Below are 24462 nucleotides of genomic sequence, written 5' to 3' on the forward strand. Positions count from 1 at the left end.
CATTCTTGTAAGTTTCATCTTTTTTTCAAACCTAGAATCACTTACAAACCTCTAAACCACAAAATATATTCTTTTTTTGTTTTAAAAAAAACTCAAACGGTGTGAATGATTCAAATCTAATTCATGAAAGGCAAAAACAACATTTAACAAATGAGTGCCACACTTATTTTTAATTCACCACCATTTTCAGAATACAAACTAAATGAGTTAGAGGGTCCATTTTATAATATTAATTTTTTTTATTGTTTTTTTAGATTTGTTGAATATATACATAGTAACATACAAGTTGGCATCTAACATAATATGAGATATTGACATGACATCTAATTCACAAGTGTAATTATCATAACAACTTACATCAATGTTTTGGTATATTGAATGAGTTTATTATAATATGATACGTGTAATTAATTAGTCAAGTGGCATAGTAAGTATAGTTTTGGCGGACAATGTTGAGTTTGATGCTGGGATCTCTTTGCATGGTTTGGTTGCCGCTAAACTTGGTGCCCATGTCACCAATCGTTGACTGTGAAAGGTTAGAGGTATTAGATACCCATCTTTGTCATCTTTGCTTTTATTTGATTATAAAGGCTTTTAATTGACCAATTTCTTTGAAACCTAGTGCTTTCAGGGTTTGTCAATATGCATATTGGTTTTCATTAGATTTATCATAATTTTGATAGGATAGTTAAATAGCAATGGATAGATCCTCAAAGTTATAGTTTTGATGAATGGTGGCTTATTGTTTTGGACCCGGCGGTACTTCACAACATGAGAAGAGTGTGTTGCCTGAATAAACTTGACTGCAATGTAAGTTTTATATCATTACAATAATTGTGGCAAAGCCTTCTCATTTTACAATTGATTTTGTTCATGAAATTATAGTACTGTAGTAGTACTGTGTCTATTGCATGGATTTTATGGAAGATATTGATTAAGCACAAATGCGCAACAATCTCTACTTATATGCATATGTGATCTTGAGATTCTATGAATTCTTGTAAGTTTCATCTTTTTTTCAAACCTAGAATCACTTACAAACCTCTCAACCACAAAATATATTCTTTTTTTGTTAGATAAATGTATTGTCTGACTCCAATATGGCTTGAACTTCCTCAGATCTTGAGATTCTATGTTGTTAGTTATTTGTCCGTTGTCACCTTTGACCTTCCTCTATTCTATGGATTGAACTAATTAATTGGTTCTTCGATGATAACCCTCTTTGCCACTGGCATTCTTCTCCGAAATTCTCCTGGTTTGGTTTTTATAATTTCATACCATAATCAGAGTTACTTTTTATTCTTTGTCCTACCTATACAACCTGCATCTAATAATTTTGCCCTTCATTTTCTCTATTCATTTTAACCATCTAATCATTTGAAATGAGCATTACCTTGTCGAGTTCTTGATGGGAAATGGGGCTTCTTAAGGTGTCTCAATCTGTTTAATGGGTTTTCTTTCCTGCCATCAGATAAAGCTTTCACGGCTAAGTGGTGACATTCAATCAACAGAGAGTTATCATCTGAAAAGATAACGAGGTACTTCAAAGTTTAAAATAAACTTTGAGTGAGCGTTTTTTACAGGTGATGGTGCTCTGCTTTTATCAATGTTCTATTTGTTGCTTTCTGAAAACTACATCTCATGTTTAGATGATCAAGCAGTACTGGAGTAAGAAAATATCATTATACTGAAATACCTCCTACAGATGGACATAATCCTTCAAAGTGATACATTAAAGGGAGAAAGATCTGGTTTCCTATTGCTTAATGTTAAGTTCGGTTAAAACTTGGCAGCAACCTTTTCCGAGGAATTTTGTCGTGTTTTATTTCACTAATTGAAAGTCTTGAGTTGCCTTGGGACGTGATGTGAATTACTGTTATGAATCATAAGGTATGTTTGTATACCATATTTGAACAGATGTTTTAATGTTGTTATTGGCATCAGTGTAATGTTTCTATACCTTAAGAAGCCCTTAGTTTCCTTTCTCAAACAGATACAGTTGATGGTAATTGCTAGCTTCATTATTTATTGTAGTTCTCCCTCTCATATGTATGGAACATTTTAAACTTGTAACAATATAACAATATAACATTAAGATCAAATCTCATTATTATTCCGTTTTTTATTTAAAGAAAAATATGGATTTATGTATCTTATCTCATTCTTTTTCTTTTGTGTCCCTTCATCTTCATGTGACAAGAGATATGATTCACCCGAAAAAATTAATAATTAATATTTGAACTTAAATAATTTAAAAATTAATAATTAATATTTGAACTTAAATAATTTTTTAATCCATCTGAGGTAATGGTACATGGAGTATAAAAAGTGAGATAGTAGACGTGCTTCCAAAAAATATATACACCTATTATGTATAAATTTTATAAATTATTATTATATCACTAATTTATATTTAATTATTATTAACTCTTTAAAAAATTAATTTAAATGAATGATGTAGTGACTCTATATAAATTTTTATATTAATAATATATTGATTGATGTTACACTTTTTTATTTATTAACCTTATGTAATTGTGTTGGCTTCATAGTTGGATACTCCTGCGCAGGGGTTGGTATGTATTGTGTCAGGTAAAGTAAAAATAGTATAATATAAATATAAAGAGTAAATATCATTTCAGTCTCTCATGTATTCAATCATACCGATTTGGTCCCTCAAATGTGAAAAACTCAAAATAGTCCACATAAATTTTAAATGTGAGTTAAATTAGTCACTTTTACTATATTTTATAATCCGCGACAGAAACTAATTTGACTAACATTTAAAAAATTTGGAGATTATTTTGAGTTTTTTAATTTTTAAAGGACAAACTCGTGAGGTAAAAAAACATGATGGATTGAAATTGATATTTACTGTATAAAAAATGAGAGAATACAAAACAAGTCTGATTAAAAAATATTAACTAGTATAATATGGATCCTTCTATTACGATAATAGAAGCTTAATGTCATTATTTTGTAACAAATTCTTGGTAACTCATATTTTCGAAGTTATGTGTTCAAAAGTGTTATGAACATTATGCTATTGAAATTGCTAAGTCAAAGCACTCCTTAGCAATGAGAAAACACTAATATTAAGCATTTTTACATACTGTATGAATAGTGCTCTGTCAAGATTATCATGAATGCATTCAATGAATTTTCTTTGAATAGTGTTTTGGATGATAATCCAAATATCTATTTTGAAGGTATAAAGAATGATATAAGAAGAGATATATTGAATATTACAAGTTTTAAAATATGTTAATCTTCAATGTTACTATTTCAATTGATAAAATTGTTGGCAAATTAAGATCATGGGCAAGTAGAACTCTACCCAATATGGGTAGATGTCAATAGTGATCTTAACGTTACAAAGTTATTGTTGCTGATATTACATACTTATTGGGCTACAATTTTTTAATTTTTGAAGTTGTTTTTACAAATATTGAAAGAAAATTCAAAGTATTCCTTTAGGGCAAAAAGAAATTTGTATATATTTATTCTTTACTAGTCATTTTGGCTTAAATAAATTAATGAATATTAACTCAAGGTAAATAGTATACTACTTTCCTTCAACAGATAACTTAACAGAGAACAATCAACAAGAATATAAAGTTACTTTTGGACATGTTGGGTTGAGTGTTGAATTTAAGCATATAACTTCAGAACATCGAGACAACCTGATTAAATGATGAGATAACGTTACTATAAGGAAAATAGTAAACTTAATACTAATGAAATATAAATCTAGTGTAAAGGATATGTATTATTGTATGAAAGAGTACCTACACTAAGCACAATCAGCAGAAGTAGACTGTAATGTATGATTCTCTTGATTCAGTAATAGACAAAACTTTTGTCAAATATTAAAGAAAACAAATAGATGATATTACTCAGTTTAGATTGTAGGAAAACATCTAGAAATGGAGGGGGAACAAGTTGTATTTGCAATTTATTTATCTTTATAAAAATTCATAAGAATATGTAGAAACATAAGCGTGACAAAGATAAAGATATGTTAGAAAAATAGATTAGCTTTTTCAGGAAGAAAAGGTTAGGCTTGTATTAAGGCTTTGTAATATTTTTAGCCCAATCTTACCATCTAGTTATATTTTGGCTATATCAATTTAAAATTTTATATTCTTTTTGTTGTTGTTTGGATCAGAGAATAGACATAAGCCTATAGCAAGTCCTTTGAAGATATAATCAATGCAAGGAAGAGCAAGTTTAGTGTGACTAAAAGTGTAAGTAAAGAAAATTGAACATGCAAACATTGAAATGGAGGAATAAAATGTTATCTTGAACTTTAAATGAACTACATAAGCTTCATTGAGCAAAAATGACCAAAAAATATTAACTTGCTGGTAAAAATCTTACATGGTTAATAAACGTCTAACTAAAAAAGCAAGCCAAAGATTGATCCAGTAAAAATGTAATAAAAATTCAATAATATATAATAAACTAAAGTATGTGATAATGTTGCCATAAGAAAAATATGAAACTTAGTGATGATAAAAATTAAATCTAGTGCACATGGTATTATTGTGGTATGACCAAGTACCTACACTAAACATAGTGTGCAGAAGCAGGTGGCAGTGTATGCTTGTCTATATTTAAGATGTTACATTTTAGTTAAGCATACATTGAATCATAAATGTATTAGAAATGCACAATTCACATGGTATTGTTGTGGTACTTCAAATGTATGTGTGTCCATATGTAGAGACTTAAGTGAGTATTAAGAATAAGTAGACAATAATTAGAGATGACGTACCTTTTTAAATTTCTAGCATGGGATTAATATCAATTTGTTTCAACATAGCCCATGCGTGCCGAAAGTAACAACAATGACATTAGTAATTAAATTTATAGAAAAAATTCATAAAAGAAAGAAGAGGTACATTGACGTATTTTGAAGGCCTTTTATATGAAGCAATCTGCATAATAAAAATGTATAAATTATGATTATTTCCTTATAAAATGGAATTAGAACATCTTTCTAAAAAGATTGGAGGCTAAACATCTTTCTGTATCACTTAGTCCATGATGATGATAACCTAAAATGATATACTTGATCCAATTTTAAAAATATTTAGAAAATCTACTAACTTGGGTAATATAACATGTTTATCTTGGCAAACATACAACTTTTTCTAGCCATATAATCAATCCTCTCAAATACTAGTAGTAATATTATTTTCATATAAGATAATTGTACCTATAAATAAGTAAAAGCCCATGTAAATTTCTCTATGTGGCACTAATAATAACATAATATCTTGGAGCAACTTCTTGATTTAATGAACTAGAAATCTTTCACAATTTGTGCCTTGAGTATTAACAAAATCAGCTCTTGCAGAATCTCATGCTGAAAAACAATTAAACTGAATACAGGACATAGTTAAGTTTCTCAAAATAGCAAATATGCATATTATAATACTATTAATCAAAGGTAGAACATATGCAAACATAGTATACTCCATCCTGTGATGATATCTTAGCCTCCTCTCAAGTTTAGTATAGACCTTTACTAAAGTCACTTACATGCAGCATTCACTTAAAAATGAGTGTGATGCTGAAGTGAATATAATGTGAGAATAACAATATTTTTTTATGAATGTCTAGTGAATATAAACTTATAAATCCAAGAAAATTTACTCTATATTAATTTAAATAGTGTAAATGATAGATATGATCGAGATGTATAGTAGTTCAAATAATTCAGAAGTTATACTAAAATTATTGGAAAATTGCTTAACTTACCAAATAAGCTTGATGAGATAATGACATACTAAACATGCATGGAAAACTAAGTTTCATTGAGTAAAATTACACATCATAAGGGCTCATAGAAATACAGTAAATAAAGTACAATAACTTAGATAGTGAAAATTTATGCTTAACTAAAATGATATACTTCTCATGTTAGAGATTTAAGTTATGCATACATTGTTGAATCATGCAATTTACCTAGTTGAATTAGTGACTTGGATTTGATAATTTGCAAGAGCATATTCGGAAGTTACATATTCGCAGGTGTCCGTTCGGATGACTATTTTTAGCGGGCCGGACTGAGGATTTTAGCCCAAAAACTCATATTCAGCCCGTTTTTCAGACAGGCCAAGACGGGCCGGGCCGGGCTGGCCCGACGGGCCATTGTTAAAAAATAAAAAAACTAAAGTGTGTGACACTGTGCTGTGCAAGGGACGTGTCAACTGGTTTCTTCTTTAGAATTTACAAGTTTTAAGCTAAGATATTATGTTGTTATTGTAATATTGTAGACTTATGTTTGTGATTTTTTGTTTTAAAAGACATCTATCAAGTTTGTTGATTATTTTTTGTCTAAAAGTTTTAATTATGTACATTTTGGAGGGAAGACGGGCCAGCCCGTCAACCTGCCAGCCCTGCAAAATATGGGTTGGGCTGGCATTTTGAGCCCTTTTAACAATACGAGTCGGGTCGGGCCAGCCCTTATTTTGGCGGGCCAATGGCGGGCTGGGCCGAGCCGACCCACATTGTCACCCCTATTCTTGGTGCATGAGGATCTTCCTCCAGTCCCATTGTTCCTCCAAATTAACTTTATCATGCACTTTCTTATCATGCTTTGACCAAATCTAGTTGTTGTGTGCTTGGATTGTGATGAGGTTATTCCACCATAACTATTGCTCCTCCAAAATTTGCTCCATGCCTTCCGAAAATTTTAATTTGCTTAAAAAATGTTATCTTTTTCCATGAAAATGTTATCTTTTTAGTAAACATTGAACTCAAAAAGCAACAAATAAGTTTTATCCACTGAAACTGCTATTAATAACACCAAAATACATGTATACCTAAGATAACACCAAAAATGTTATCTTGAGCTAAAAAAATAGTAAATAAGCTTCATGGAGTAAAAATACCCAAAAATGTTCACTTTTTCCATAAAAATATTATGTTTTTAGTAAACAGTAAACTAAAAAAGGAACAAATAAGTTTGATCCACTAAAAATGTTATTAATAACACAAAAATAACATGCATACCTAAGATAACACCAAATTTGTTATCTTGAAGTAAAAAACAATAAATAAGCTTCATGGAGCAAAAATATCCAAAAAATGTTAACTTTTTCCACAAAAATATTATCTTTTTAGTAAATGAGATAATGTGATGATAAAGAAAGTTCAGTGTATGAGATAATGTACATATAAGAAGTTGCAAAAAAAAATCATACTTCTGAATGTGTATCCATTGATAGATTTAACGCAGAAAGATATTGTGCTTGGGATGAAGGAGGAAGAAAGGAGTTTGAGGAAGATAAAAAATAAAGAGAGAAACCGGCATGAGAATGAATGGAAAAGAATAAGGAGTACTTTGCCTACTCATAAAAGCCACTAAATGTCAAACTCATAAAAGCAACTTTACCAACTATGGGTGAGTTTCAAATTTTGAATTTGAAAACGAATGAAAAAAGCTACTTCATGTGTAGAGGGATAACTTTATCGCCTCAAAAAATAAAAACCAACTATATGCTCAAACTCATTAACATAATAACATAGAGGTATAATAAATGACCAAGAAAAGAGTGCAATGATAAATTTAACCCTTAAAACTTTAAGTATCCATCATATAAAATGTATATTTTAGTAATACCATAAGCTCATTGCATTCTTATATAGAGATAGTAGAAGATAGTAGATTCTTACCGTGTTATGACCACCTTTTTTCTTTATTTATTTATTATGCGCATGAGAGGAAGAGGTAAAAAAAATGTAAAGATGGTGCTTTTTTTGTCCTTTTCGTGGATAAAATTATGTAATGTAGTTTAGTGGATAACGAAATGTAAGAGTTTGTTTGATTACTTGAATTATTTTTTATTTAGCACTTGGGCAAAATGAAAAATTATATATTTCTATTTCTTAATATTATATTTTGTGTGGATATAGAAGTCATTAAAAGTACAATTAATTCAAGTGTATCAAAGAGACTAACTATATGAAGAGGAAAGAAATGAATGTTATGAAAATTTAAATTTTTTATATAATGTCAGTGCATCATACATTATTCATACATAATCATTATTAACTCTATAATAATGATATAATAAATGATATATGATATATTGTCTGTTTATAAATTTATTCACTAATAATACATAAATATTACACTATAGAACTTTTACAACAATGTATGCACCATTACTATACCTTAAAGTTAAATGAAGGTAAACTCTTAACCTCTATGTTAACGGTATATTATTTTGCTCACTAATAGTTTTACTAATCATTATTTTCATTAATAAATTATTATATGACCTGAGATTAATAATATTAATACAAATAAATTACCTAAACTTACAAGTACAACCAATGTACAATAATTTCTCATTTTTATAATGGATTGTTTGTTGAATGAGTTTTTTAGGGTTGTTGAATAGATGAAGAGTATACTTTAAATTTTCTATTGAATTTACAACATAATTAAACCAATTTGCCATATATGATTAAACCAATTTCTCACACAACTATGATAGATGGGTTGGGTGAGAAGTTGGTGGAATTGATGCAGACGCTATAATGTTTGACTAGGTAACAATTGGATGTTAATTTGTTCTAAAATTCTAAGCTTCTTTTAAAATCTAAGAATATCATTAATTCGAACATTGACTATCTGTAATAAAAATTTCGATTTTCTTCTCTGCTAAACTAATAAATTATCAACAACGTGTATGTTATTCATAATAGTAGATTTTGACTTCTGTGGTTTTGTCCAATTGATTCTTTAGGTCGTAAGCTTATATTAAATAAAAGCATTTAGTTACTTCTCATATTTTTGCAGCCTATGAGCATGGTCCTACCAGGTGTCGTTGAGTTTAAACTATTAGGAAAACTACAAGATGGTGTGACAGCTACTGACTTAGTGTTGACTGTTACTCAAATACTTAGAAAGCATGGGGAGTTAGTAGAGTTTTATGGTAAATTCTATTTTATGCAATGTTATCTTTTTACCATCACTTGCCAAGATGATTAATGTTTGCTTATTTAATTGGTTTTTTTACCTCACTTAAGCTCTAGTATGTAATTTTAACTTTTAACCGAATGAGAGTTTGATATCTTTGAATAGGAAAATTTTGGTATGACTGTGTTAAACTCGGTTAAATCGGAAGAAACTGAGAAGTAAATCAGACGATTTACTTAAAATTAAAAAATGGGACACTGTTCTAATCTTTTTATTTTACTCCAATCCAATAAAACATTGAGAGATATTATTTCAATATAATTATTAATTATATAAAATTTTATATTTATATATAAGTATATATTTATTGATACAAAATATTAATTATATATGAAATTGTCTGATCCAATCAGATGATTTAACCATTTAAATCGGTTAAACTTTATACGATACTTTTTCCGGTTTAGCATCCGACTCGAGTTTCAAAATATTGCTTTATACATTAAGATGAGGATTACTTCTATGTCTTCCTATGCTTTTTATGCCTTTCACCCGAATCCTTTCCACATTACCATCTTCAAATTCCAAATATCAGTATAACATTAATATTGCTAACCGTTAACCACATTTAAATCCACAACAAAATAAAAAAATTCAATCAAAATTGTATATATTTAGCTTTTATTGATGAGAAAAACCAAAATATTAAATTGATTCTTGCAGCAACAACAACATATCATTGTCTCATAACAATACCAATTCCTTGTTTTCTTGCATGAGAAATTCTTTGTTTTCATATATATAATTCTTTGATGAATCTTAAATGAGAAGAAATATAAGGGGAAGCCGTCAAGAGAAATAATTATACTTTCATATCATATTAAAGTTTGGTGGAGTCATGAAAGAGACTTTTTGATGAATCAAGATGTCTAGAAAGAAATGCATGAATAGGGACGGCAAAAAAAACCGTACCCGTGGGTACCCGCAGGTAAAATGCGTACGGGCACGGGTATGGGTCACAAATGGGTACCCGTTGATATTATAAACGTGTTTTTAAAAATACCCGTAGTACATACAGGAGGGTACGGGTATTATGGTACTCGTACCCGCGGGTACCCGTCACTTATATGATTAATATATTATATTTATTTAAAATAAAAAATACATTATTCTAACATTTATTACACTATGTATATTTTTTCCTTTTACTTTGTTTACATATTTTATTGAGTTTGGTGGTGAAATATTCTACAAATATTATTACAAGTGTAGAAACACACATGTTTTACAAAGAAAATATATATTTTTTGTTAAAGAAATGAGAACAAAAAATTACACAAATAGAAAACACCAATAAATTTAGCATTTTGCCAAATATTTAATCAAAATGTACAAAAATAATTAAGTTTCATCTTATTTGAAACACAATAGAAGTAAAAATTTAAAAATTTATTTATAATAGAAGAAACTCGCGGGTACCCATTTGTACCCTTGAGTACCCAGAAATAACCGCGAATACCCACATACAGGTATCCATACGAGTACAGGCGGGTATTAGTATTACTATTCTATTTTGAAACGGGTAGTGGGTAGCTACTACCCATGTCCGTTGCCATCCCTATGCATGAATGAGAAATAAAAAGAAGAAGAAATAATAAAATTTTCATTATTTCTCATTGAATTGATTACAAATATTAGATCCCTTTATATACAACTACTAAAATAGAAAACAAAAATTGTTAACCAGATAATTGATTAACTCTGTTAATTAATTGATTAGTGCACACAAAATTCACCTAAACAAATTGAAACAACAAACTAGTTAATCGATTAACTACAATGTTAATCGATCAACTCTTACAAAATCTCACATATTCTATAACATAAAAATGAGGTTTTATATCAAAAATTGTTACATTATTAAAATTACAAATTATTTTATATTCATGTAAATATAAAAATAATTGTATTAAACACACCTATAATCACTTACAAACCTCTAAACCACAAAATATCTTCTTTTTTGTTTTAAAAAAAAAACTTAAAAGAAAAAGAAATCTATGCCATGATGTTAACTCAAGCTAAACCAATTTTTAAACATTTATAAAATAGAAAATATCATGTTGATAAGTTGATGTGAGATTAAAATTTCAGGACAAGTTTAAAAAGCAACAATGTGAATATTCAAATTTAATTCATGTAAGGTAAAAACAACATTTAACAAATGAGTGCTATACTTATTTTTAATTCACCACCATTTTGAGAATACAAACTAAATGAGTTAGAGAGTCCATTTTATAATATTAATTTTTTTTATTTTTATTTTTAGATTTGTTGAGTATATACATAGTAACATACAAGTTGGCATCTAACATAATATGGGATATTGACATGACATCTAATTCACAAATATATTGAATGAATTTATTATAATATGATATGTATAATTAATTAGTCAATAATACTGACCTGACATGTAAGTTGAAAACTCCAATATAAACAAATAATAGAATTAAAAAATATAGAAATTAATATTAAGATTGGTTACTATTTATATTTTAAAATAAATAATATCATCATAAATATATTATCATGGTATGTCAAAGTTAAATGACTTAATTATATATGTTTTGACATATTTAATTATAAGGAAAAAGTATATTAACAAAATGTAGAACATCAAAAGAAAATAATAAACTTGATTGGAAATTACAAAAAGGATAATATTCGTATTTAAGATTGTTTTAACTAAAGGGAGCTACTACTTTAACATCATTGTATATAGACTCTTCACTTGAGGCCCATTCAACGAGGCCCATTTAATATAGGCCCAATCAATAAAGGCCCAATCAATAAAGGCCCAATCAATAGAGGCCCAATGTTGAGTCAACTTCACGTTTGAACGTTGCCCCTTTTTCCTTTATAAATACCATTCTCGTTCTCCGTTTAATAGAGACTCAATAGACTTTGCGATGATTCGTAGGATGATATTGGAATGTTATATCTTTTTTGTTTATTTCTGGTCGTAACTGTCGTCTCTTTCATTTATAGTGAGAAAGCAAAGTGAAAGTTATTTCTTTTGTGTTTATTTCTTCCTCAATGGTTGAAGCTCTAAACAGTAAGAAAGAAGAAACAAAATTGATTTCTTTACTCATTTATCACTTACACATCTCGTTTTCTAATCTCTGTCTTTCTTTATAACTGAACATTTCTGCAATGTCTGAAAAATTTGTATTTCTTGAGCTTACAAACACTGTCCCAAAACCTAAAAGTATGTTATGACATCAAATTCTTTCATTCGTGGTGGTAATGAGATTTTCCTAATCTCAATCTCGATTATTCAAGAATTCTTGATCTCGTTGAACCATAATTTTAATTGGCTTTAAAAACCCAAGAGTTTGATTTGGGCTATAAGAAAGCTGCATAGTGCTTGCAAGATGAATTCTAGTTGCCTAAAACAGATCATAATGATCAAGAACATCAAGAAGAAGAAAAAGAAGCAGTGAAAGAGTTAATTCACAAAACCAAAACGATTCTGTTAGTGTTGGTTGTGGTTATTCTGTTACTTTTGCCTTACATTTTTGCATCCTTTTTAATTTTGCCAATCAGTCAAAGTAATTTTTGTCTTTTGATATTGCAAATCTTGTCATTTAAACAATATCACATGCATTAACACAAAATATTTTGGCTCAACTCCTCATATTTGAGGTTGTTGTGCGAAAGAAATAAGAGCAAAGAGTCATGATGTGCTCTATTTGTTCCCAACACGTATCACTTTTTAAAGCTGGTGTTTTTGTTTTCTTTTGTTTATAAAATATGTCAAATATATAAGTAACTCATGTTTTATTTTGTCCGGTTATGACACTTCTATCAAATGCGACCATATTAATGCAGATTAGAGTCTAACTCCAAATATTTGGGGTTGGTGTTACAAAATAAAACTTATCAGAATCCTCATTATCAATTTTCTCTCACATTGATTACTACCCAACATGCTATACCATCAATCCTATGCTGTATCTGTTTCCCCATTGTTCATTATTTCTCAACATGATTCTTCATTACCTTGCCTTATCTCATAATCACTGAACTGATTATGATGCTTTTTCAAATAAAAATCATAAACTCCACTAAGAGGAAATTATCTTAGCATGCAAAACTCTTGAATCACTCTCTTTTTCCATAATTTTTTAGTATGAAAATGCTAGTTCTGAAAGTTTTACGGATTTCAGAGCAACTGACATTTTGAATCTTAAATACATGATGGATGCCATAATGTCTTGCTTAGCTTGTGTATATTGACCGTTGTTGATTATATACTGCATTGCTTTTGCTGCAGGTAACGTTCTTCTATTACGAAATAACTTAAGTTTGAGTTCAGATATTGCTGAAGTTTCTCAGGAGAAATTGCTTTCATTGGTTGCTGAAAAAACATCCTGTCTCTTTGTCCGAGAGCTGTGCAGATGTCTCTGGAAAGGGTGAAAAAATTCACGACCAATCCACTCTCACAACTAGCGACCATGAAGTTGTAGATGACTCTCAAGGATTTATACATAATGCAGATTCAGATTTGTTTGGTGTCAGATTTCATCAGACTGATGTCTCTGACGCATTGCCTTCAAGTGTTAATGGTAGTGAGCCCGTATATGAAAGAGAGGAATGTGTATTGGATACAAGCTGTCTATGAAGGTGAGGTGGTGCTTGCAGAACAAGCTGACAAAAGCACCTTAGCTGCCCATCAAGGTCTGTGTTTCTATTTGTTAAATAACTGAATTTGTTATCATCAAATATCACTTTTTAGACAACTATGCATTGTTATCTTCAATGGAAGACATTTTTCCATTTTATGGCATTATAGGGGAATTGATAAAGACTTTCTTGAGGAATAATGCTAGCCAGTTGACATTTTACGGGTATGTTGACCTCTTGTTGGTCTAAATATCTTGGTTCATTCTTGAACTATTTTCTTTGACCCCTATATTTTGCTTCATTGATTATGGGGAAATTTCTCTTCACAAGTTATAAACAGTGCTTTTGCAGCCTTTTCTGTTTACAAGATGGGCTTAAAGAGCGTGATATATATGTTTTTTTCCGGAACAATCATTTCAGCACCATGTTTAAAGTTTGGATAAAGCTTTTGAAGATATTATTTTCGTTGTTCCCTTGGATTACTGATATGAGATGCCAATAGCACTTTCTTATAAATTGAGAAAAAATTGTTACCTTTCTCTGTTGCGGTGTTTTACTTTTCAATCATAAAATTATTTATCTTTTTTTCACAGTTTGATGGTGCGCTGTATCTTCTAGCTACAGACCAAGGTTACATAAATGAGCCTGATGTAGAATGGGAAAAATTGAATGAGGTAAACCACTTTCTTTATGGTCTTTTTGCATCCAGGTCATCTTGAAATGTTATTGTTTTTCCATTTTTATTTCAATGCTAGTATAGGTCGGAATTATTTTTTCTGAGTTTATACAGTTGTGGATATTCTCAAATCATCCTGAAAACGGGGAAATTGCATGCTTGTTGAATTGGTCACTTAAGAACAAGTCATACTCACAGCTTTTTAGGCTCTCGAATTGAATCTGGATGAATGATTCGTTAGTGTCTTTTTACTATTTCATTTTCAATCTTAAATTTGTGATGATGGGGTATCTTTCCTTCATTATTCTGACTGAGTAACTGCAAGGTTTATATCTGATATCTCAGCCACTCAGAGATTCGTATGTTCTTCCAAGTCCCCCCTTGTCTAAGTCCAAGTGATTAAAAAACAAGCATCTCAATATTATGTAATATTAAATTGCAGAAATTATGTTATGAGCTTTTCTTTCAGGTTAATGGTGATACACTGTTTATGACCAGTAACTTCAAGGAATTCAAGGTAGAAGAAAGCCATGAAAGTAACACCTGGGATGAGAATAATGCTATGACCAGTACCGAGGTATGTATATTCTTTTAAAAGTGAAACATCTAATTTTGCAAACCAAACAGCAACCAACCTTTTATGCCACATGTTTCAATTGATATGAAGACAACTTCACATGTTTCAGGACTATCTTTCCAGCATAGATAGTGCATCGCTGGCAGGCTTAGATATCAAGTAATTTTCTGAACTTGCTGGTGGCACATATGTCATGGTTTTTAATTTCTTCCTCCCCTTCTCCAAAAAATGAAATAAAATCTAGTACATAAGTATCTAGAATATACAACAACCAACAACAACTAAGCTTTTATCCCTGATATTCGATATTTTTTTATCTGTACCAAATATCAGCTATTTTATACGAAACCATGTTGCTTTGGCTATACCTGATATTCGATAGTTGAAACTTTTAAGAATTTGATTCTATTGTTTCATTTTCTTTATTATCTTTATTTCTTTTCATCTCATTCCGACACAACCAATTTGTATTGTCACCTATTACAACCAGTTCTCTCGTCTTCTGGATTTATCGTATTCAATTTATCTCTTACTTATCAACATTGAGGCATTAAACTTTTGTCTTTGTTAGTGCTGGTTGTCACCTATTGTTTCATTTGCGTTGCATTTTTGTTTCTTTTTTAATTGTGCCAATCAGGCCAAGTAATTTTTTATATTGCAAATCTTGTCATTGAAACAATATCACATACATTAACACAAAATCGTGCTCAACTCCTGATATTCGGGGTTGGTGTTACAAAATATGGCATATACCTAGCCTCTTGGTTTGCGAAAGAAAAAAGAGCAAACAGTCATGATGTCTACTATTTGTTCCTAGAATATATCAAATATATAAGTAACTCATGTTTTATTTTGTCCAGTTATGACACGTCTATCAAATGCGACCATATTAATGCAGATTATAGTCTAACTCCGAATATTTGGAGTAATACTTATCAGAATCCTTATATCAATTTTCTCTCAGATTGATTACTACCCAACATGCTATACCGTTACTCCTGTCCTATGGAGTATCTGTTTCCCCATTGTTCATTATTTCTCAACATGATTCTTCAGTACCTTACCTTATCTCATAATTGCAGAACAGATTATGGTGTTTTTTCAACAACAAAAAAATAGTAAACTTCATGAAGAGGAAATTATCTGAGCATGCAAAACTCCTGAATCACCCTCCTTTCCCTTACTTTGTTATTATGAAAATTCTAGTTCCGAAATATTTACAGATTTCAGAGCAACTGACATTTTGAATCTTAAATACATGATGGATGGCATACTGTATTGCTTAGTTTGTGTATATTGTCGGTTGTTGTTTATATTTTGCATTGCTGCAGGTAACGTTCTTCTATTACGAAACAACTTAAATTTGAGTCCAGATATTGCTGAAGTTTCTCAGGAGAAATTGCTTTCATTGGTTGCTGAAAGACTACTTGATTCCAATGCTAATTTGAATGTAAGAGTTGCATGTCTTTTATTGTTTGTGACAATCACTCTTACATAATGCAAGCATACCTGACAATTTATTCTTATGGTCTTGCAGAACAAAGATGTTGGCTATGTTGAAAATCAACAACAGAACATCGCTGATGCAATCGATTTGCTCCCCAGGCTTGCTACTGGCATTGATGTAAACTTAAAATTTAGGAGGTCAGTTTTACTATTTATATGATAGATATGTGCATTTACTATCACCGATGTTTAAGTTCTGATAAAAAATGCATATTGATTGCAGAATAGATTATTTTTAGTTCACTCGAGAGTGTGCCATATTTGATCCTCAGGTATTTTGGTTACCCTCTATCCAAATCAATTGGTGCTGCATTATCATATGACTGTAATGATATTATTTCTATACTGTGGTTCTAAATACATTCTATTAAGATCATTTCATTTTGTTCTACTCATTAATTGATAATACTTGGTGTATAATTTTGTGTGTGCTTATATTATTGATTATTTCAGGATCTCGTTAGGTTATTTAAATTTCTTTTGGCATAACTATGGTAGAACTAACCTCTATTAGAATACTATATGAATTACGGGAACGAAAGATCTAGAGGATTTTTTCTTGCCAGATATCAATGAAGTTCTAATTCTCCCATGAAAGAGTTGCTATATGTAAACCCAAATACATCATAGTTTTGCTCATCAATGTTAATTTTAGTCTAAGGATATTCCTTTGTTTTCGGTAAATGCAAGATTTTCCGCCCACTAATTACTTTGTTATCTTCAAAATGATACTGACCCCCTCCCACTTCATGCAAAATGATAAATTTGCTGAGTGATCATCCTTGAATAATGCTAATCAAAATTTTGGCTGTATGTTTTTCTTATATGATGTGTGTTTTTCTTATGTCTGAATAAAAGGTGAATGTTGTGACTGGGAATGGGACCTGAAGAGTCTCTTGGCCAGAATGATGTGACTGAGAATGTCAGTCATGATGCATTGATTCAGAATGAGAGTGCACCTCTACTTTCTCCTGAAAATCATTCCGTCTCTTTCTCCGAGAGCTGTACAAATGTCTCTAGAAGGGGTGGAAAATTTATTGATCAATCCACTCTCACAACTAGCAACCATGATGTTGTAGATGATTCTCAAGGATCCATACACTATACAGATTCAGTTTTGTTTGGTGTCAGATTTCATCAGACTGATGTCTCTGATGCATTGCCTTCAAGTTTTAATGGTAGTGAGCCCGTATATGAAAGAGACAAAATTTTGTGGATCCTGAACCTGTCTATGATGGTGAGGTGGTGATTGCAGAACAAGCTTGATAAAAGCACCTTAGCTGCCTCTGATCTTTAGAGCTGATGGTGAAATTACTCCACATCAAGGTCTGTGTCTTATTTGTTAAATAACTGAATTTATTATCATCAAAATATCACTTTTTAGACAACTATGCATTGTTATCTTCAATGGAAGACATTTTTCCTTTTTATGGCCTTATAGGGGTCAATCAAGACTTTCTTGAGGAAGAATGCTAGCGAGTTGACATTTTACGGGTATGTTGACCTCTTGTTGGTCTACATATCTTGATTCTTGAACTATTCTTTGACCCCTATATTTTGCTTCATTGGTTATGGGGAAATTTCTCTTCACACGTTATAAATTGTAAATGCTTTTGCAGCCTTTTCTGTTTACAAGATGGGCTTAAAGAGCGTGAGATATGTGTTTTTACCGGAACAATCATTTCAGCACCAATAGCACTTTTTTATAAATTTAGAAAAATTGGTTGGCTTTCTCTGTTGCAGGTGTTTTACTTTTCATTCATAAAATTATTTCTCTTTTTTCACAGTTTGAGGGTGCACGCTGTATCTTCTAGCTACAAGTATTAGGATGCAGAACACAAATAATTTGCAGAATGTATTGGAGGAACGTAGTTCAGTTTTGAATTTGACTAGGTCGAAGTCTCTTTAACAATGACCTAAGTTCTTAGCTACACAAAACTTGATGTTTAGGTCTGTGTCATTTATGATTCAAGTTTTTTTTTCCTTGCTGATCCATAATTTGTTTCATGTAGCTAATGCTATGCTTGGATCACGATCATGGAATGGAGGACTCTTTAACCGTACAAATACTAGACAATCATCATCTGGAAAGTTTGTTGACTATCCTTTGAGTCCTGTTGAGGTAAAGGAAAAATGGAAGTTGGTGATTTTTTATAGATATTATAAACTCTTACCTTCTTTTCTTATAGATATTAAAAACAGGTATTGTGTCATGGTATGTTTGTTTTTCCTTATGCCAGACAATAGTTGAAAAGACTTATCATTTGTTTCAAGCAGTGCAGCTATTTAATTATAGTAATTAATAGGAAACCATAATCTGCAATTATGTCAGGAAAGAAACTTCAAAGGCTTCAAGAACAGCTGCAAGTACCTTATGATGAGACTAGCTCTGATCATCAAGTACTTATTTTTTCATGCACCTATCTAGCTTTCTTCTTTATTTAATTTCTCTGAATTCTTTCTCAGGATGCGTTTGGAAAATTCAAGCTTCATTTCTGGTTCATTTTTGGGTTTCATTGAAACCACATTTTGCTATTAAGTAGTAAATTCCAACAGGAAACACTGAGAACTTTGTGGCACTGTTCCTTTCCTAATGTTTCTCTGAGTGGCTTGATATCTGATCAATGGAAAGATATCGGGTGGCAAGGTCCTAATCCATCAACCGCCTTCAGGTATACCGCTGTGACCATATGAGAGTTCACATGACAATTTGGCAATTCAATGTTATCCACTTGAAAGAATATGCTGAGTAGAAATGACGAAATCAGTAGCACTGCAGTTCTGCTAAGTTTTACAGTAGCATAAATTCTCTTTAGTCCCTTTTCTCCTCACACTTAATGATTTCCCAATTCATGAAGCTAAAATTAGACTAAACCACTTTTTGTCTAAGAAATTTCATATTCCAATATATATCAACTATATTAGATTTACTACTTGGGAATAAATTTTGGTAATGGGGTTTTCTGGTCGAGATCTGTGTTGCTTGTGCCATAAACACACTAGGTCAGGGCATGACCATAGAGAACAATTGATGTACATATTTTTCAATCTTACATGTGGGCCCTGAACTCATTGCTGCAGCGTGTTGACAAATTCTGTTTAAATGATTGCACATTATATGAAAAAACTTATTCATATGTCTATATTCTTAAAAGGAGTTGCATTATGATTACCCTTCAAAACATACAAATTTTATATTCAAAGGTATTATGGCTGATAACCTGCTTTCCTTAGGGGATGTGGCTTCATTTCCCTTTAAAGTCTGCTATTTTTCGCAAGGACATATCCGGTATGTGTTTATCTTTTATTTTCCACACCTAAAAGGATTTGATCCACCTTTATGTCTTCATTTTAGTTTCTTGATATTTAGACCTCTTGGGAGAAAAGATCAGTTATTACTAATTGTATGGAAATTCAAATGATGTCATCTTTTCACAGGCTGATGTTGAAGAAAGATGGGAATCGAGCAACATATAGATGGATACTCTTTTGCTGTTGCTGGCATTAATATATCATTTATGTTGATACAAATATTGGATTTATGCTCAGGTTAGTGAACAACTTCACAGATCATTAGTTTCATTGTTCCTGCTTGTAAGAGCAAAGAGAAGCCTAGTGCATGTGCCTCCTGGCTTTGTGGGTTTTGGGAATGTACACAACTTTTACCCCATAAGGAAAGAGGCAACTTCTAAAACTAGAACCCTTCACCACTAGATTACAAAGAAGCAACCTCACGGCATGATAATGTGATATAACACATTTGCCTATTTGGAGGTAAATGTGGTGCACATCTCTATATGCCTATTTCAAGTGCTTGCTTTCATACATATTTTAACCAATCCCAGTTGTATATCAAGGACTCTGAGGAACACTTGTTCTTAACTGGAAACTGTTATTATTTTCTATGAAGGGGCAAGAGTTTCAAGAATACCCTTAACTTATCCTATGAGGATATGATCTGAAAGGCTTTGAGTGATAGGATTTATCTGAAAGGCTTTGAGTGATAGGATATGATCTGAAAGGCTTTGAGTTCCTTTTTTGTCTGTTACCCAGTTATCTTGCATTAATGGCTGTTTTTACATGATCACTTTTTTCTCATGGACACTGTAAACTTTCTAAATGTATTTACTTTATGTCCAGTAAGTTAGTAGTAATTATAGATGTTAAGTTATTAACGTTTCTCTATATGATGTTTTGTAATTCACATTAGAGAACAGACCAATCTTAGAATAACTGATGTCTTTAATTTGTTTTTTAATTATGTTCTGATTGAAAATCAAAACTAATAGGTGCTTGGAGACATGAGTTTCTGAAGAACTACTTGTTTCCTTCTGTATATAAGGTGCTTATTCTCTGTAATGGTACTTTTCAGCCTTCTTCATTTTACTCTGTAAATGAGTTAAGGGTCTGCAGCACTAGTGCACGACTGAATATTTTCATGCATAAATATTTATTTTTTGTGAAAGGAAGTTTAGGTAAGTTGGGTCTATGCAAGAATGTTGTTTACCTGATCTCACAGATAAGAGGCTTGTGGAAACAATAATTTTCTTGGTGTATGCAGAGAAATGGGATGCTTTCCCCTAAATTCTTGCTTCTGGATGTAAGCAATTTTGTTTCTAGGATTTCTTCAATAAGGGGAGGTATACACACACACAATTAATTGTAGATTTCTTCTTAGTAATAAATGCATTTACACAAATTTGAAACACCTTAACTTTTCATCTCTTTGCTTGTGAATATAAATAGGCTGCTTCTCCATGAATGTACTTATGTGAAACTTTGATTAGTCCATTGGATGAAGATATTGTTTGGTATTTTGCAATCTCATGATCTTAACACGTAATTCTAATATAGCAAATTGGCCCCTCCTGTTGTTCTGCTGAGAAAAGGTGATATGATTTATTGTGTAGGAATAATCCTTTGGTGCTTGATCAATTGAGACATGACGCTGCTCTGAAAGTTGAAAGTTTACTTTGTTTTGGAATCTGGCAAATGAGAAATTGATAACTCCCCATATGGAGTATAACTGTGATACGATAAGAGAAGACTTCTTTTCATTAACTTAACTCGTGATACTTGTAAAAAAAATACTCGTTTTCTTATCACCGATGTGTTTTTTGGGTTTATTCAAACCATTTAATAGAGTCTGATTGCACAAACCATTAAAGTTTGACATCTTTTTTTGGTGAACTAAACTATAATATCTGGTGTGTTCTGAGTTTTGTATCTTGCATGCTAAGATAAACGTTTGTTTTAAAAGAAGGGTAATTGATTTATTACGGTTTAAATATTAATAATGTTTACTTTTATTTATCAAGAGAAAAACTTGCATGTAATAAAAGTTGGACTCAGATTAACAATTTTGTGCTAGAGTCTATATTATGCATTCATTGATTACAATGTTTATACATTCAGCAGGCCCTAACTATATGATGAAATTACTAATCTCATGGAATCCATTTAGTAATACACTCGAAGGCATGCATTGAAAGGGGACAAGTGACTTGAAGAAAGCAAAACTGCAAAATAGCAGCGCAAGGATGTTTTTGTAGGAAAGTTTCAGATATGTGCCTGGCACCTATCACAGGTTAGATTTCTATAGATTGTTAGATTTTGTGTCTTATTTGCACATGTGGGAATTGGGATGAATGTCAAATATTATAGCATCATTTATGAGCTACATCTCTAGGAAAGAGGAAAATGTAATTTATTGTTAGCTGCATGCGAACACAGAAAACCTATTTGTCAATTAACTGTTTTTTCTATTTCTGTGGTCGGAATGAAGCTGGCAATGGTAACCAGGAAATGCAAATATTTATGTCCATAATATACTTCTCTCTATTTCTGTGGCCGGAGTTTGAATAAAATATGTCAGCACAATCGCCGACTACCTTTTTATAATTTTGTTGTAGCCTTGTAGGCCTCCCAAACTATTAACCTCTCATACATATAGATTTCAAATTAATACATTTATGTTAAGAAATATTAATATATTTACCTCAGCAGCCTATATTCAACTGATAATGAATATAAACGTAACATACTCTCTTACAAAAACAAAATTAGTCTATATAAGGCATCATCTTTATACGTTCTGAGGAGGATCTATAAACCAAATTTTGGTATAATGTAGTGGTAGCTTGGCCCTTGTGGGTGGAGCTGCCAATAATGTAAGCTTTTTCTGTTACTTAACAGATAGTGATAGTAAAGTGTGTGATGATGATATAACACCAAAGTTGATAAAATAATATTGCATTAAATAATTTGGTGTAAATTATAGACTCCTCTCTGTTTAACTTAACAATAATTAGCACACCTCTTTAAAAAAACACTTAATTTCATTAGGTAACTCTACTGTACCTAATTGTAGTTCTTAGGCAATTAGTTTTTTTCGGAGCTTTTAGCCTAACATGAATGTCCTTGCTCAGGCTTCATAGCCTCATGTGTCAATGAGGTGGTTTTTCTAATCACATTATAGAAGGTAGACTTAGCTATGCATTACAGCTAAGCTCTTCAGCAAAGTTAATGTAATTGATTTAGCTAGATGGTTTGATCATTTATGCACCTTTACCCCTTTTCCTGGCTTCTGTATTGCAATATTTGTTTGTTTCGTATGCTTATTTTTCCGATAATTTGTATATTCAAGGACCAAGTAATATATAATCCGTGATACTACCTGCTTATGAAGTGGCTATCCAGGGTGTCTCTGGTACATGGTTTACTAGTCTCCTACTGGTGCCATGTTCAAGTTTTCTTTACATTTTTTATAAAGTCTTGTGGTGATCTCCCCCTATCTCTCCCCTTGTCTATGACTCTATATTCAATCATAATCTTCAGATGTTCACATATCAATATCATCATTCTTGAGTAACATGGATCATAGTTTCAAATTGTTATACTGTAATGTAGATCCTTTTTTGCCAAAAAGATCTTAAGCATTGTTCATTAATTCTCCTTACTGAATAATATAAACTTTTATCTGGGAGAATTATAATATAAACTTTTATCTGGGAGAATTATAATATAAACTTGGGTGTCAATCTGTTCATTATTGTGTTCTTGGACAGGCATGTGTCTGTCTGTGTTACTACTTTTTAGGCTGAAACATACTTGGAGATGGAAGGATAAAATGCCAAAGATGTTTGGGAGACTGTTCTGGATATGCAAGATACTAAGGTAGGTTGTTATTGGATATAGCTTATGCTTGGGAAAAGAGTTAGAGTGACTCTGTGCATAGATATTGTGGATTAGAATTATTAAACTCGGACTGGTCAATGACTTGGTCAGAGTATTAGGTCAATGAGTCATTGGTTTAATGGTTGGACCGTTTAACTCGGTTTGCATTAAAATTTTTAAAAAATTCATAATATTACGTAACAATATTTAATAATCGTATATTCATATTTTAAAATCATTATCATGCTTAATTAAACAACAAAAAAATACATTTTACTACTATAGAATGATACAAGTAAGTTGATAATATCAACAAACAACATATGAATTATGTTTTAACTACAATAAAAATATAAAATGAGTTTAAAATTTAATTAAACTATGAAGATTTTATTATAATTTAAACTAACAAATGAGAAACATAAGTACATAACTACAAATAAGTTAATATTACTTGTTTTTTCATTGGAAAAATCATTTTGGTTGTTTTTTTACAAAAAAAAATTAATTCACTCGGCTGGTTCAACCGACTCGATCATCCGAGTCACTAATTTTAGGCTTAAACTGACTGAGTTAACTTGATTTGTTGCAAAACTGGTTGGATGATAGGATCGGGCCAATTAGATGTCTAATTCTCGGTTGAACTGGTCGGACCGATTGGTTCGAGTTGAGTTTTATAACACTATTATGGATAAAATTGTTGGGAGAACCATTGAGTATTAGCTAAAATATTTCACTACAAATGCGTAATTAACGATATTTGATTTTACAAAAATTTCAAGATAATGCGAGAATATAAAGTAACCATAAAATACATAAAAGAAATAATGTTCTAGTATTCATGTCAGTTATTTCAATTGGTTAAAGTACATGATATAGAGTTTGAATCATTCAAAATTA

General features: G+C 31.0%; 2 protein-coding genes, 2 long non-coding RNA genes and 1 pseudogene across 6 annotated transcripts in view; all 5 read left to right on the forward strand.

Annotated features, from left to right (window-relative positions):
- LOC109350391 overlaps positions 1-24462 on the forward strand; it is a gene marked incomplete at its 3' end in the record, with an annotated part of 131580 nt that overhangs the window by 100612 nt on the left and 6506 nt on the right. The gene's annotated exons all lie outside the window — the stretch shown is intronic.
- On the forward strand, positions 7-1959 carry LOC109349018. Of its 3 annotated transcripts, none has more exons than XR_002107904.1 (3): positions 7-542; positions 684-810; positions 1472-1959. It is a non-coding gene; the product is annotated as an uncharacterized LOC109349018 (long non-coding RNA). The 3 variants fall into 3 exon arrangements; XR_002107903.1 differs by lacking the exon at positions 7-542 and having other exon boundaries at positions 570-810; positions 1472-1538; positions 1650-1959; XR_002107902.1 differs by lacking the exon at positions 7-542 and having other exon boundaries at positions 570-810.
- LOC109349012 lies at positions 13795-15072 on the forward strand. The gene is made up of 4 exons (XR_002107891.1): positions 13795-13851; positions 13979-14301; positions 14773-14880; positions 14990-15072. It is a non-coding gene; the product is annotated as an uncharacterized LOC109349012 (long non-coding RNA).
- Positions 16113-16658, forward strand: LOC109349003 (ubiquitin carboxyl-terminal hydrolase MINDY-1-like). Its single transcript, XM_019589645.1, has 3 exons — positions 16113-16330; positions 16418-16524; positions 16610-16658. Exons 1-3 carry the CDS (start codon positions 16139-16141, stop codon positions 16623-16625), a joined length of 315 nt encoding a protein of 104 aa, XP_019445190.1. The 5' UTR covers positions 16113-16138; the 3' UTR covers positions 16626-16658.
- Positions 18399-20052, forward strand: LOC109349004 (annotated as a pseudogene).

This window comes from Lupinus angustifolius, chromosome LG06, assembly GCF_001865875.1.
Source record: "Lupinus angustifolius cultivar Tanjil chromosome LG06, LupAngTanjil_v1.0, whole genome shotgun sequence".
Lineage (NCBI taxonomy): Eukaryota > Viridiplantae > Streptophyta > Magnoliopsida > Fabales > Fabaceae > Lupinus > Lupinus angustifolius.

Bases quoted from the DNA above. Each gene is read 5' to 3' on its own strand.
- LOC109349003 (XM_019589645.1), top strand. From the start codon at position 16,139: ATGATGGATGGCATACTGTATTGCTTAGTTTGTGTATATTGTCGGTTG. The intron at 16,331-16,417 runs GTAAGAGTTGCA...ATGGTCTTGCAG, and splicing joins ATTCCAATGCTAATTTGAAT to AACAAAGATGTTGGCTATGT.